The 13,990-nt window shown below is 34.4% G+C and overlaps 1 protein-coding gene across 2 annotated transcripts in view; it reads right to left on the bottom strand.

The window, feature by feature from the left end:
• LOC142336357 (serine/threonine-protein kinase BRSK2-like) overlaps positions 1-13,990 on the bottom strand; it is a 160,681-nt gene that overhangs the window by 79,484 nt on the left and 67,207 nt on the right. For both annotated transcript variants that reach the window (XM_075385125.1, XM_075385126.1), the window contains exon 6: positions 8,255-8,323. In XM_075385125.1, the coding sequence (XP_075241240.1) occupies positions 8,255-8,323 (69 nt within the window). The remainder of the gene's footprint in view (positions 1-8,254; positions 8,324-13,990) is intronic.

The raw sequence follows: 13,990 nt of genomic DNA, 5'->3' as shown, positions 1-13,990 counted from the left end.
GTTTTACTGGCTCAAAAAGATCCATACACTTGGAACAAGATAAAAACTTTCCAAAAATTTGAAAAAAAAAATTAAATTCATCCAAAAATTACTAAAACTAGAGTGGGGTGGGGGCAATAGTGGGGTGTCAACAGAGGCGGGGTATTCAACCGCTAAGAACAGCCCTTCACACCATAAATATAAGTCTCCAAAACAGTTTGAGCTGAAACAGAGCTGAAAGGCTTGCAGAGCACTTATTGCCCGCTGGGCGCTGCCTGTTTATCCCGTTTTTGAGGACGAAAAGTCAGAAGCGTCTGACTACAAATTTTGTTTGAGAGCAATGAAACAAAGAAACCAATTTGAGTTTTAGTAGTGAACTGCCGCCAATTGAGTTCAGACCCCTGTGAGTGAGAGAAATTTAGATCAAGCAAGGCTCAAAAATTCAGGGACGAAGAAAACAATCGAAGAGTCAAAACGGTCGAGCAGAAAACAGCTCAAAGACACAAATAACTAACATAACCGGCAGATTGCAGGAGAATAGCCGCGATAGACGCTTGTGGCCTTCCATGAATTGAAACAATTAAAAAAATAAGAGACAGATTCCGACTGTCAGTTTTATGACACATACGGCCTATAAGGAAAAAGCACTAAAAGAGCTTTTTCAAAATTGATATTCAAAATCAAAAACTAAAGACTAACAATCACGAATTAGGGAAAATAAGTTCGGCACTACTTAGATGAACTTCATTAACTAGTAAACGTTCATAAAATTGTAAGTACCATAAGTGAATTCAGAAGTCATTTTTTTGGTAAGTGCAATTGACCTAGAAGCAGAAATGACGGTACGTACACAAATTTTAACTGCAAAGCAGAAGAAGTCACTGAAGTCATTAAAAAAGTCAATTCCAAGAAGTCAGGTCGTAAGAATCATCCATGGAGACGAATTAAAAAAACACACGATGTCCCCCAATAAAAGCCGCTATCAATTCGCGGCTGTTAAAAATTGTTCCCATTAACTCTAACAGCTATGCAGCAGCTTATTATCAAACCTTGGAGGAGGTCCAAGGGCCTATGGTGCCGGAAAAAATTCAGAAACATGAAAATTGTAAATATTTTTTCAAAAAATGCTTAAATTCGTGATATTAAATTCTTGAAAAGCATTCCATTACGTCTATAAACTATGCAGTAACATATTATCAAGCCCTAGAGGACTACAGCACTTGAGGCTACAGAAACCCAAACAAATGACAAAAAATTTCAAAAAAATTGCAAGTTTTATAAAAAAAAATTGCTGAGACTTGTGATATTAAAAAGTTGAAAAATAATCCATGACCAACAAAAACTGTCCAGTAACTTAATATCAAAACCCTAACGGCGATTTTCTGACTCAAAAAAACTGAATAATGACTGAATGTCAAAAAACTGAAAAAAAATGGCAAAAAATTGTCAAAAATGCTAAAATTCGTGATGTTAAAATCTTGCAAGACATTCCATTCTTTAAATTAGAAAAAACCCTAGAGGAGGCTACTTGGCTCTTGAGGCTGAAAAAAAAACAAAAAAAGACAAAAATTTTTTTAAAAAAATTAAAACAATTTCTATCAAAAAATGATAAAATTCGTGATCTTAAAATGTCGAAACCATTCCATTACCACTAAAAACTATGCAGTAACCTTTTATTAAAAGCTAGAGGAGGTTCCTTGACTCCTAGGGCTAATAAAAATCGAAAAATGTCAAAAAATTTTAAAAAGCAAAAAAATAGCAAAACAGTATAAATTTGCATGTTTTTAGCGAGCGGTTGATCGTCAGTAGCCAGAAACGCGGGGAGGGTGCACCGAGGGCTGATGGGTAGATGGGGGCAACAACTGGGAGGGGATAGGTGTAATAGATCGCGGGGGGTGGGGGCAAAATTGAGGGGGGGTCAACAGAGGAGGCGTCAACGTGTAAGAACCGCCGTTCACACCATAAGTATAAGTCTCCAAAACAGTTTGAGCTGAAACAGAGCTGAAAGGCTCTAGGAGCGCTTAATTCCCGCTGGGCGCTACCTATATTAAGCTCCTTAACAACATCACACTACACAATTTTAGAAGACAAGAACAATATTCATATATTCCAAAAAGTATTTCAAAAATACACTCCAAAAAAAGGCAAAATTCAAAACTCATCAAAACCAAAACCATTCACAAAAATGATTTCTAAGTAACAAAACATAATAGATAATTTAAGCCAATAAAAGATGAAATCTGGTTCTATTAAGAGACAGCGCTAATACAAGAAAAGCAGCAGCAAATCAAAATTCAACCACCCAATTTTAGCAAACAAGTACTAAAATCATAAACATATTCGACTAAACGTCAGACGAATTGCTCTCGAACGACTAGTGGGAGCTCTAATATAAAGAAGCCTGCTTCAGTCGAGGGAGCGAGGAAGGGGAGCCTAAATGGGACTAAAAAGTTCAATAGCGGGCTTCAAATAACAACATTGGAGGTTAACATAAACCACTATTAAGATTTAAAGTAAAAAATGGCACCAATTTCGGCGCAATTTTCTTTTGACTTTTAGTATTAAATTGCCGCCAATTGAATCCAGTTGCTTGAAATTGTGATTGAGAGAGAATTTTAGATCACACGAAACGCAAAAAGTCAAGGGCGTAAAAGTCACTCGAAAAGTCAAGATTGTCAAGCGAAAATTTTGCATTAAAAAACACACACGTTTACAATAATTGCTATGAACTTCATTCAAGAGCAATTAATTATCTAATATTTATACCCATAACATCAAAACCAAATCAATTCTGCCAAAACAAAACAAAATTGACGGCTAGCAGCATTCTAGTTGTACATAAAAAAGAAAGGAAAAAAATAAATTGAAAATTTATCAAAATTACTAAAAGATGATAAAGGTATTGGGGCTAATATCCTCACAGGCATACTTCCGCTAGGAAATTGTACCTAATACGACCATGCAAAAAAATACCAATGGCTCCTAAGAGCAGAAATGAAAATTTTCCAATAAAACTGAATTTGCAACGTCACAGCAATCTTAAGTTTACCTTGGGATTTCAATCTTTATTTGCAGGAAGTAAACACCCAAACACCACTAACAAAATCTTTGTAGAATCAAAAGGGGCTGTTTCGACTTCAAATTTCGTTGCAAGTGCTCCTTAACTAATACGTTGCCGTTTTTTGCTAACTTTTTTCGTTGATGATCGAAAACGCAGCATTTATTTTTGATTTATTAAATAACAAACTATCTATATCTCTAACATTCGAAGAAAATTAAGTGTTCTTAATGGACGAACAGCACTAGCAGACCTAGTTTTGGACCAATCGTGGACTGTTACAATCCAAAACCAAATCGGATTGTAATCAGTCGGTCTTTTTTATTAAAAAAAGTTCGATCTTTATATATTAATTAATTAAGAGAACATTTCAAATCAAAGCTTACGATTGATAGGTCCAATTCACTTCCTATTTAGCTCTAAGTTATTACATTTAGTTTATTAATTGAAAGCTTATGGTCGTTTTGACTTTTAAAAATATTTCATTTTTAAATAAATAATGGCTTATTGAATTTTGCCTCCATTTTTTTCTTAATTTGGTCAACTTGTAACTTGTGTCAGCAATGAAAGAATGCTTCTTCTTTCTACTGAATTCAAATTCAATGTTTTTGTCCGTAATTAAAACTTTGCCGTTTTTGCAAAATTCTACTTCTTCTTTCTACTGAAATGAATTTCAATCGTTTATCGCGGTTTTACTCCTCCAAGTTATGGTTTTCTGGCTTTGATACTACTAGATTTCACATTTTATTTTCAGGTATTTGCCTATTTTCCCGTTTCATCACAATATCACGGTTGACAGTTCATATATCACATTATTCGCGTTCAAAATAAGGCACAATCAATGATATTAACATCCTTAAGGATATACTCTCGTTTTTTGACGGCTTCTACAATACTTTCTCGAATAATTTAATTGAATTTTTTTAACTGTCTTTAACTTTGTCTTTTTAGTCGTATGAAAATTCCTGTACAATGACCCGGTTTCATTGGCTTTCCATGCAAGAACAAATGGGTCGATATTCTAATTTTAGAAGATAGCTGAAAGCTTTCATGACATTGAAAACAATTGTTTTCAAAAATAAAAAAACACTTTTTAACATCGCAATTTTGTGCCTTTTATTGTCTGTTTGTTACCTAGTCTCTTAAATTACCGGCCAAATATGACAAAATTGTGGTCGAGGGAAGGTGTGAGAGGGATTGGTGTTACAAACTCTTAATGTTTTTCGTTATGACTTTACTGGCTTCGACACGGGTTTTTCAAAAAAAGTAAATCAGTTTTTGATTTTCGTCATATTTTACGTTCTTTTTATATACGTAAGAAACATTTTAGATAATTGCAGGTCTCAAGAACTTCCTTTGAAAGAATAAACAAACCTATTTAATTAATTCATTTTGTCTTTAATGCCTTTCATGTCTTTGGAAATAAATTTTCTCGAAAAAAACAAGTATTACTTAATTTTGCCTTTTTTTTATTTTTGTCTACTTGATACCTGGTTTCATTAATGAGAGGTCACATAATACAGTATTGGTGTTCGAAAAAGGTGCAATCGAAAAAGGTGAAATTTTGAGGGCCAGAGTATGGATTTACGGCTTCAAAAGCGTTTTCTGACAAAATTAAACTGATTTTTTGTTTGTTGTATAGTTCTTGTTCTTTTTGTAACCAAATAAAAATTGAATACCGACAGTTCTGAATTCTCATCTTTAGAAACACTGGTAATCGTAAACGTATGGGATATTTTAGTTGACTATGACTTTTTGAAATTAAAGTAAATAAAAGTCAATTTCAAAGTGAGGAAGTCATTTTTGAGAGTGAGGTAAGTCAAGTGTGACCAAAAATTTAATCACGCGCATGAACAAAAAACTCGCTCCACTAAGAGCGAAAAATGACGTCACACATGCAATTCAGTTGTAATTGCATGAACGAATGAACAAAAAGTGGCTGTGACGTCATATGGTCGTAACAAAAATCATGATGACGAAATAAAAAAACATAGCAGGACAAGTCCTGACGTACAATTCAAAGAATTTTCATTGACTAAGCAAAAAAACTAGACCTAGAATGGCAATGAGTGATATGAGAAAACCATTTTTAAAAAATCAGGTAAAAAAATAAGAAAAAAACAGAAAATCAATGTCAAAATGCCGCATGTGAACAAAAAAACCACTACCGAGAAATGAAAATTTAATTCAAACAAAAAACTAGGAATACAATGAGCTGTGAATAGATTGAGAAAAACATTTAGAAAAAATCCGATCCAAAAAATTGAAAAAAACAGTAAAAATCAGAGTTCAATTGCCGCATGTGAACAAAAAACCGCTACCGAGAAACCGAATTTTTGTTCAAACACCGTTTTCTCACTCTACTTTAAAATTAGAGCGAAACAATTCACACCGCAAAACCACTCGCTTTCTCGCTCCATTTCCTGTTTCGGCGTGACCAAAATCACTACTCCAATTTGCCTTCAAAAATCATGAAAATGTGTGAACAGATCTTGAAAAAAAATAACATAGCAGGACAAGTCCTGACGTACAATTCAAAGAATTTCCATTGACTTAACAAACAACTAGACCTAGAACGGACAATGAGTAAAATTGGAAATTCATTTCTAAATAAATCAGATGAAAAACAAAAAAAAACAGAAAATCAATGTCAAAATGCCGCATGTGAACAAAAAAACCACTAGCGACAAATGAAAATTCAATTCAAACAAAAAACTAGGCCTGGAAGGAGCTGTGAATGGATTGAGAAAACCATTTAGAAAAAAATCCGAACCAAAAAATCGAAAAAAAAACAGTAAAAATCAGAGTGAAATTGCCGCATGTGAACAAAAAACCACTACCCAGAAACCGAATTTTTGTTCAAAACACCATTTTCTCACTCTACATTAAAATTAGAGCGAAAAAAAATTCACGCCGCAAAACCACTCGCTTTTTCGCTCCATTTCCTGCTTCGGCGTGACCAAAATCACTACTCCAATTTGACTTCAAAAATCATGAAAATGTGTGAACAGATCTTTAAAAAAAAATGACAGCGCCCCAATACAATTCAAATTCTTTGAATTGTAAAAAGACAGCGCCCCAATACAATTCAAATTCTTTGAATTGTAAAAACCAAGAGAAGGCCAATAATAGCCCCAGCTATCGCTGTGCGGCTATTAAAAACAATTACAAAAACCGACAAACATTGCCAGAATGTTACCAAAAAACTGCCACTATTTGCACTTTAGGCAAACTGCATTTCAAACAAAGTCAAAACAGTTTCCAAGGAAATGTGCAAAATTTTAAGTTTTGAATTGCATCTTCAGAAAATTTAAATTAAAAAACGAGCCAGCGGATATAAAACTATAAAGCTCTTGTGTTTTTGTTAGGATTATGATTAAGAAAACTTTCAAAACTTGAGTGAGCTAAAAACTAAAAACAAATTTTCATTGTCCATCTTTAAATAATAGACATGACGTGTTTTGGTCGACATTGCAAAATTACATTAGCAGATGAACTCATTAAAGGGACTGCAGCAGCTCAAATAAATAACGGCAGTTGCAGATCGGAATGAAGAGATGGAAATTGCTATTTTGAGGTCTGCCACGTTAGTTTCAAACGACGAAACAAAAACCAAGATCGCCGCAATATAGCAACGCTTAGCTTACAGCTATAAAAAAAACCTGATTTTTTCACGATTTAACCTTTAGCAGCTCAAGTTCAACTCAGACTATACAGTTTATTTAAGGAGGCAATCGTGTCAATCTAGCTGGAGATTAAGGACTTCAGATTGAACAATACTCAAGCTTTGCTTACGATAGATCAGCAAAAAAATCTTCAAAATTAAGAGATTAAGAAGTGTGATACAAAAACGAGACCAATTGGGTATAATGCATTCCAAGACGCTCTGTGAACTACTTAAAATTAATAAAAACTTTCCAAATGGCTTTGAAAGAGGAGAGGGAGGTCGGAACGAGCCGTGCAAAGCTCAGGTGCACCAGACACTTTTTGATTACAAATTTTGACCCTGTAAATAGATCTTGTGAAAAAAGAAATCATCCAACTTTGACAATCTTATAATTGCCTAATTGCCTCACATTTAATAGCAACTTAACACTTGCTCAAATAAAGTAATAGTTGTTACCATTTCTTAAATTTGCACATGCCAACAACTTTTCGCTATTAACACATCGCATTCATAAATCAAATTGTTCTCAACAAATTGACTTCGCATTTACCACGACTATCATGAATTTAGCAACTAATCTCAGCACAGCTTTACACTGGGAACAGAAGAGAGCCAAACATTGTAGCGAAGGTCTTAATTGCAAGTGTGGCCAACTTGTGAAAACACATTAAACAGCTGACACGGTTTTAGGACAGAGCCAACGGCACTCTATACAACTGAGCTCTATTGACAAACAATAAAGCTTGTGAATACTGCTATAAAATTGCAATACAAGGCGCGCAAATTTACTCATTTACCCCAGAATAAATCCTCAAACCAAACAGCGGTCAGAACGGGCGACCATTTCCTCGCCTTCGTTCTGGGATTTTAGACATTAAAATCAATCTAGTCCCCGCTTACAATTTCTCAGTTTATCCGCATGAAACTGTTTCAAGGATAAATTGTAAAAGAATATTTATCTTCATTTGTAATCGGTTGACCAAATTAAGTATTATGGTTAATTGCACTTTTAATGACTTTGAATTCACAAAACTTCCGCAATGTCTCAAAATATAGACAGCTAAAGTTTATTTAGTCATGTGGAATTTCAAAACAGGCTCCATTATTAATTTGCTAATAATATATCAAACAAAACCAATTAGAACTGTATCAAAATCATTGTAGAAAGGCCATGAAAAATCGAGAACCATAAATCTTTTACGTCAAATCGACTCTAGACTGAGTCGAAAGCCATAATGCTAGACGACTGTGTAACTCAAATATGGATACATGACAACCTATTTCACAACAACTTGGTCGAATTATTCCCGTTTCAGATCTCTCAAATCATAACGATGTTTAATCACTCAAGCATGTGTTCCTCTATAGCACAATTTATAGAGCCACGGCTAGTAAAATACGAGCAAAATTTCATCTGATCAAGCTTCGGTTTCCTTTGCTAAACATACTCCATATAAATTGACTGTTAATATCTATGACAATTTTGCCTTCACGATGACTAATTTAACGATGATTATAAACAGGAATGGATTAAATATGTGTCAACTCACAACTAGAAGAGCGTAAAGAATAACTCCACAAGACCAGACGTCCGCCTTCCTCCCGTCATATTTCTCACCCTGAAACAACACGACAACATATAGTAACGTAAACACGACACTTCTATAACAAATCGCATTGCGACGTCAGCATATCGCACAGGCGTTAAAACTAGTTCAATCATAAGACGTATTATTTTGATTTCAGTATTTTACAACTCGTGACCTTGAATCAATATTAGCAAGGAACTAAAACATACCCAGCAGTTTGGCGAAAATAACCACCATTGATTCCCATTACACCGATTGCAATCGGATGAACAGAAAAAATGAGGAAGAAACATTTTTAAAGTGCAAATTTTGATGTCATTCCGTAGTTAGACATACTCCTGTTGCTTACTAAGAAGATACAGGGTCTAGTATCAAACACCAATAAGTATTAGAGATCATAATTAAGATCAAGGTTCAAGTAGCGGGCATCGAAAATTGGGTTTTCCCGTTTCTATTTCTGATTTCGTTTTCAGATACTGACTGTTGATTCTAGATTAAATTGCTCTGCAACTGCTGCTTAAAAGCACTTTGAGCAGAACGAGCGAAGAGTGAAACCAGCCAATATAAGTGAAAAATTCCCGTAAGGTGAACAGGCTGTAACGTAAGGTATAGCGAAACAAATTTTTGTTCAACGAACAAAATCGTAACAAATTTTTGTTCAACGAAAAAAACCCTAGCCGGACATGTCCTGAACTACAATTCAAAAAATTTCCGTTGATTAAACAAAAAATTAAACAAAACAAGAAACTACTATGAATTGATACGAAAAAGCATTTAAAAAACTGATCAAGAAAACTGGAAAGACAAGCATAAACTGAAGTCAAATTGGCGAAACAACGAAAAATCAAAATCGAAAAAGCGAATTTTTGTTGAAGCCCTGTTTTCTCATTCTATTTTAACATTGAGGTATAAAACGTCGTGCTAAAAACCACTCGTTTTTCGCTCCACTTCCTGCTTCGGCGTGACAAAAATCACAGCTAAAATTTGAATTCAAAAAACACGAAAAGGTCTGAACAGATGTCAGAGAATATACCTTTCCAATTAGTTCGTACCTACCACAAAAATTGAAGTAAAAAAGAAAAATTAGCCCAAAAAAACAACTGAGCCAAAAAATTTTAACAAATTCAATTACTGCATCTAATACAAGTACACCCAACAGGCACACCCAGGCACGCCATGTAAGCTCACTAAGTTTTCTATTTTCAAAAAATGAAAAACTGCAAGAAAATGGAAAACTTAGCCGGCAGATTGCCCGAAAATAGCCGCAATAGACGCTTGTTGCATTCCATGGAATTGAAACAACTAAAGAAATAAGATAGACAGATTGACCAGTCCTTCAATAGAACGCGACTTTTTGGATTAGACTCGAATTCATTTTATGAGACACTCTATAAGGAAAAAGCCCTAAGAGCTTTTTCAAAATTAATATTAAATATCAAAAACTCAAGACTCTAAAACTCAAGAATTAGGGCATATACGTATAGCATTACTTAAATGCACACTAATGAGCTTTAACTACCAAATGTTTATAAAACTTAAGTTCATTAAAAGAGTTTAGAAGTCATTTTCTGAGTGAGGAAACCTAAAAGCAGATCAAATGACATCATGCACACAAATGTTAACCGCAAAGCAGTAGAAGTCACAGAAATTGAAAAAGTTAAGGGTCTCAAGAATCATCGATGGAGATGACGAATTAAAAAACACGATGTCCCCGATGATAGCCGCTATATCTTCGCGGCTACTAAAAGACAGTTAAAAATTTATCAAATTTACGCAATTATTCTCAACAAAAAACTGCTTTGTACCATATAAACTTTAATCATTTATAAACTCCAAGTAATGGGACTCTTTTCGATTGCCAATGGATGATTGAAACAATCGAAAACAAAACAATTACCACAAAAATTGGTGAAATGTTTTAAATATTTGCAAAACATCTGAAAAACCGCAGAAATACAATTCCACAAAACTCGGATTAATTTTAACAAAACGTTACCTGAACATGCGTAAAACTATTTTAATTATAGCCTAGTAAAACCACTCAGCCAAAAATACAATTTAGACAAAAACCAATAGAAAAGGCCACACGAACAAAATTTCGCTCGCATACAGAAAACATTTTTTTCATGCCTCAAGAAAAGGAAAAAACTAATTTATACTAATTTAACATAGCCGGCAGATTGCCGGAAAATAGCCGCGATAGACGCTTGTGGCCTACCATGAATTGAAACAACTAATGAAATAAGATTGACAGCTCGACCACCAGCTTTTTAATAGACCACTCGACTTTTTGGGTTAGATTCGGACTGTCATTTCTATGAGACATTTGCTCTACAAGGAAAAGGCCCTATTGAAACTTTTTTCAAAATTAAAATTCGATATTAAAACTCAAGACTCTATTACTCACGTATTAGGGCATATAAAGAAATAAGATAGAAAGATCGACCACCAGTCCTTTAATAGATCACTAGACTTTTTGTGTCAGATTTGGACTCTCAATTTTAAGACACATACAGTCTATAAGGAAAAAAAACACTAAAAGAGCTTTTTCAAAATTGATATTCGAAATCAAAAACTCAAAACTGATAATCAAGAGTTAGGGCATATAAGTTTGACACTACTTAGATGCACACTATTGACCTTTAATTAGCAAATGTTCATAAAATTTTAAGTTCCATAAGTGAGTTCAGAAGTCATTTTTTTGAAAGAGGTAATTCTCGCAATTGACCTAAAAGCAGAAAGGACGTCACGAACCCAAACTTTAACTGCAAAGCAGTAGAAGTCAGTGAAGTCATTGAAAAAGTCAATTCCAAGAAGTCAGGTCGGAAGAATCATCGATGGAGACGACGAATTAAAAAACATAGGACAAGTCCTGAAATACAATTCAAAGAATTGAAAGAAAAACTTAGAAGTACTCTACCTGGCCAGAAGGTCAATTGAACAATGCCAGCCAACACACAAACAAAATCATCTCAAAAAATGAGAAAAAAAAATGAAACAAATTAAACAAAAAAATAATTATTGCTAAAACTTTGAAGATTTTAACCCTTAGGCAAAATTTGATACCTTTAAAAAAACCTATTTCAAAAATATGGTCAAAACCAATTTTTGTTTCCAAAATTGCTGCAGTAATTTATCTGCAAGGCCTGAAAAAAATAATTGGCCCTTGTAGATCGATTAACTCAAAAAAAGACCAAAAATTAAAAAAAAAAAGAAATCAATTGCAAATTTTAATGAAATGTTGCTGAAAACCGTGATATTAATATCTTCAGAATCATTTCAGTGTCTCTACAGGCTATCCAGGCTCTACAGGCGACCCAATTCCAAGCCTCAAAAAACTGATTGGTTCAAAGATCGATAAGCAATAATTTTTATAAAAAATTTCAAAAAATAGAAATTCGTTTCATTAAAATGTTGAAAACCACTCAACTGACCCCTAGCCACTATTTAATAACAAACTATCAAACTTTGTATGAGGTTATCTGGCTACTTAGGCAAGAAAAACCGAATAAAAGACAAATGTTTTGAAAAATTAAAAAAAAATTGCGAATTTTATCGGAAAATTTTTGAAATTCGAAAGGTTAAATTGTTAAAAACAATTCCATTGAAAAAAACAAGCATGCAGTAACTTTTTTCAGACCAAAGAATAGGTTTTCTGACAATTGAGAATGGACAAATATCAAAAATTGACAAAAACTTTAGGAAACCTTGAAAAAAACTACAGATTTCATTAAAAAAATGCTAAAATTCGAGACATTAAAATGTTGAAAAGCAATCCATTGTTACAAGAAACCATACAGTGCCCTATTATCAAACCTAAAAGGAGATTGGTCCTGCAGACGGAAACCTAAATGGCCTGCGGCTATTATGAAACCTAATAGCCTGCAGCTATTATCAAACCTAAATGGCCCCTGCAGCCGGAAAAACTCAAAAAATGCCAAAAATTTTCAAAAACCTGAAGAAAATTGCAAAAATTAGTATCATTTTGCGTGTTTGTGTTTGAAGTACCAAAATATATAGCTCATAACGAGTAATTTTGTCTCGCAAAACGCCTTCATTAACTTTTAAAACCTTCAAGCTAAGACTAATCAAACAAAAAACTCAAAAAAATCACAAAAAACAAGGGAAATTGCACCATTTTGAGCCCAAAAACTCCTAAAACTGACCTTTTAACCTTAAATTGAGGCCATCCAGCAGCTGCACCACTCTAAGCACTTGAAAGAATACTAACGTCCACTTTGGGCCTCTAATGAAACTTTATGCCCGCAGGGCTTTACCTGTTTATCCCGTTTTGAAAGATCTAAGTCATTGAAAAGACACATCTTAAAAAAAACAGCGCCCCAATACAATTCAAATTCCTTGAATTGTAAAAAACCACGATTTCCACAATAATAGCCGCTATCACTTCGCGGCTATTAATAAGCGGTATGAAGAAAAAACTCATTTCGCTCCACTCATTTTTGTTCAACACTTAAACCGCTCCAAAAAAAGGTTCATAGTAGCCTATCACGAGCGTAATTTGTGATAATATGCAATTTGAGAATGAGATGAGTCACTTATAATGAACAAACTAATCTGCAGAGCTGTTATATAACGGCATTGACTGCAGTAAACGACATCAAGCACAAAAACAAATATAGAACGTCATGAAAGGATCAACAAAATTGCTGCTTTGAGCGGTGTTGCTTGAAACATTTCAAACAAAAAAATGAGCGTCAGACGACAAAAACTGAACCAAGAGGAACGCAATATAGTTTGCTCGGCACCTTACAGATTAAAAGCTATAAAACAACCGACTAACGTCGGAGCGAATTGCTCTCAAACGACCGGCGAGCGGTTGGCTTAGTCAGTAGCTAGCTACGGTTAAGTGAGGAGGGTAGCTTTAGCTTAATTGAAGGGTGTGAGGTGAGCGCAGCGGCTGAGGGGGTTGTTGTGTGTATGTGTGTGTGTGGGGGGGTCAGGTCAACCTCTAAGAACCGGCCCTTCACACCATAAGTATAAGTCTCCAAAACAGTTTGAATCGCATACTTGGAGACCAGTGAGCTGAAAGGCTCTACGAGAACTTAATGCCCGCTGGGCGCTACCTGTTTATCCCGTTTTTGAGGACGAAAAGTCAAATGGGTCAGACGAAAAATCGGTCAAGCGAAAAATCGCAGAAAAAAGACCAACAGGACTAAAATAATTGCTACCAACTTCGTTTGAGGGCAATTAAACATAAGCGACTACCGTAAGACAAATTGCTCTCAGACAACTGTCATGGGCAAGTTCGCAAGTTTTGATAGCTTTCGCAATTTCAGCAAGTTTTGATAGCTTTTGGATGTTAAAACATTGCAACATTAAATTTTCTAAAAATAAAATCCAAGAAAGCACAATGAGGGCAAAAGAATATTTTCAAAAGCGATCACCGATGACAGGCAACGCAAAAATGCTTTCATAACACAAATCAAACATCATCAATTAACATACTTCAGCATACTCATCAAATTGACATGCTTCTTCAGGTGGTTTCCAATTAGTGTTTTATTATCCTGCAAAATGTAAGAGAGGGAACGGGCAAGTGAAATTTTTATATATCAATTCACGTCTGCTGTGCAAAAATTCTGTTTTGACGCTTTTGCTTAAATGAAGGTTCGCAAATTGAAAGAAAAATAACAAACTATCTTTTAATAAGCAATCCAAATATTTCAAATTACGAGC

This window comes from Convolutriloba macropyga, chromosome 3 (genome assembly GCF_964194025.1).
Source record: "Convolutriloba macropyga chromosome 3, txConMacr16.3, whole genome shotgun sequence".
Classification (NCBI taxonomy): domain Eukaryota; kingdom Metazoa; phylum Xenacoelomorpha; order Acoela; family Convolutidae; genus Convolutriloba; species Convolutriloba macropyga.
The sequence above is the reverse complement of the archived record's forward strand: the minus strand, read 5'-3'. Positions and strand labels throughout refer to the sequence as shown.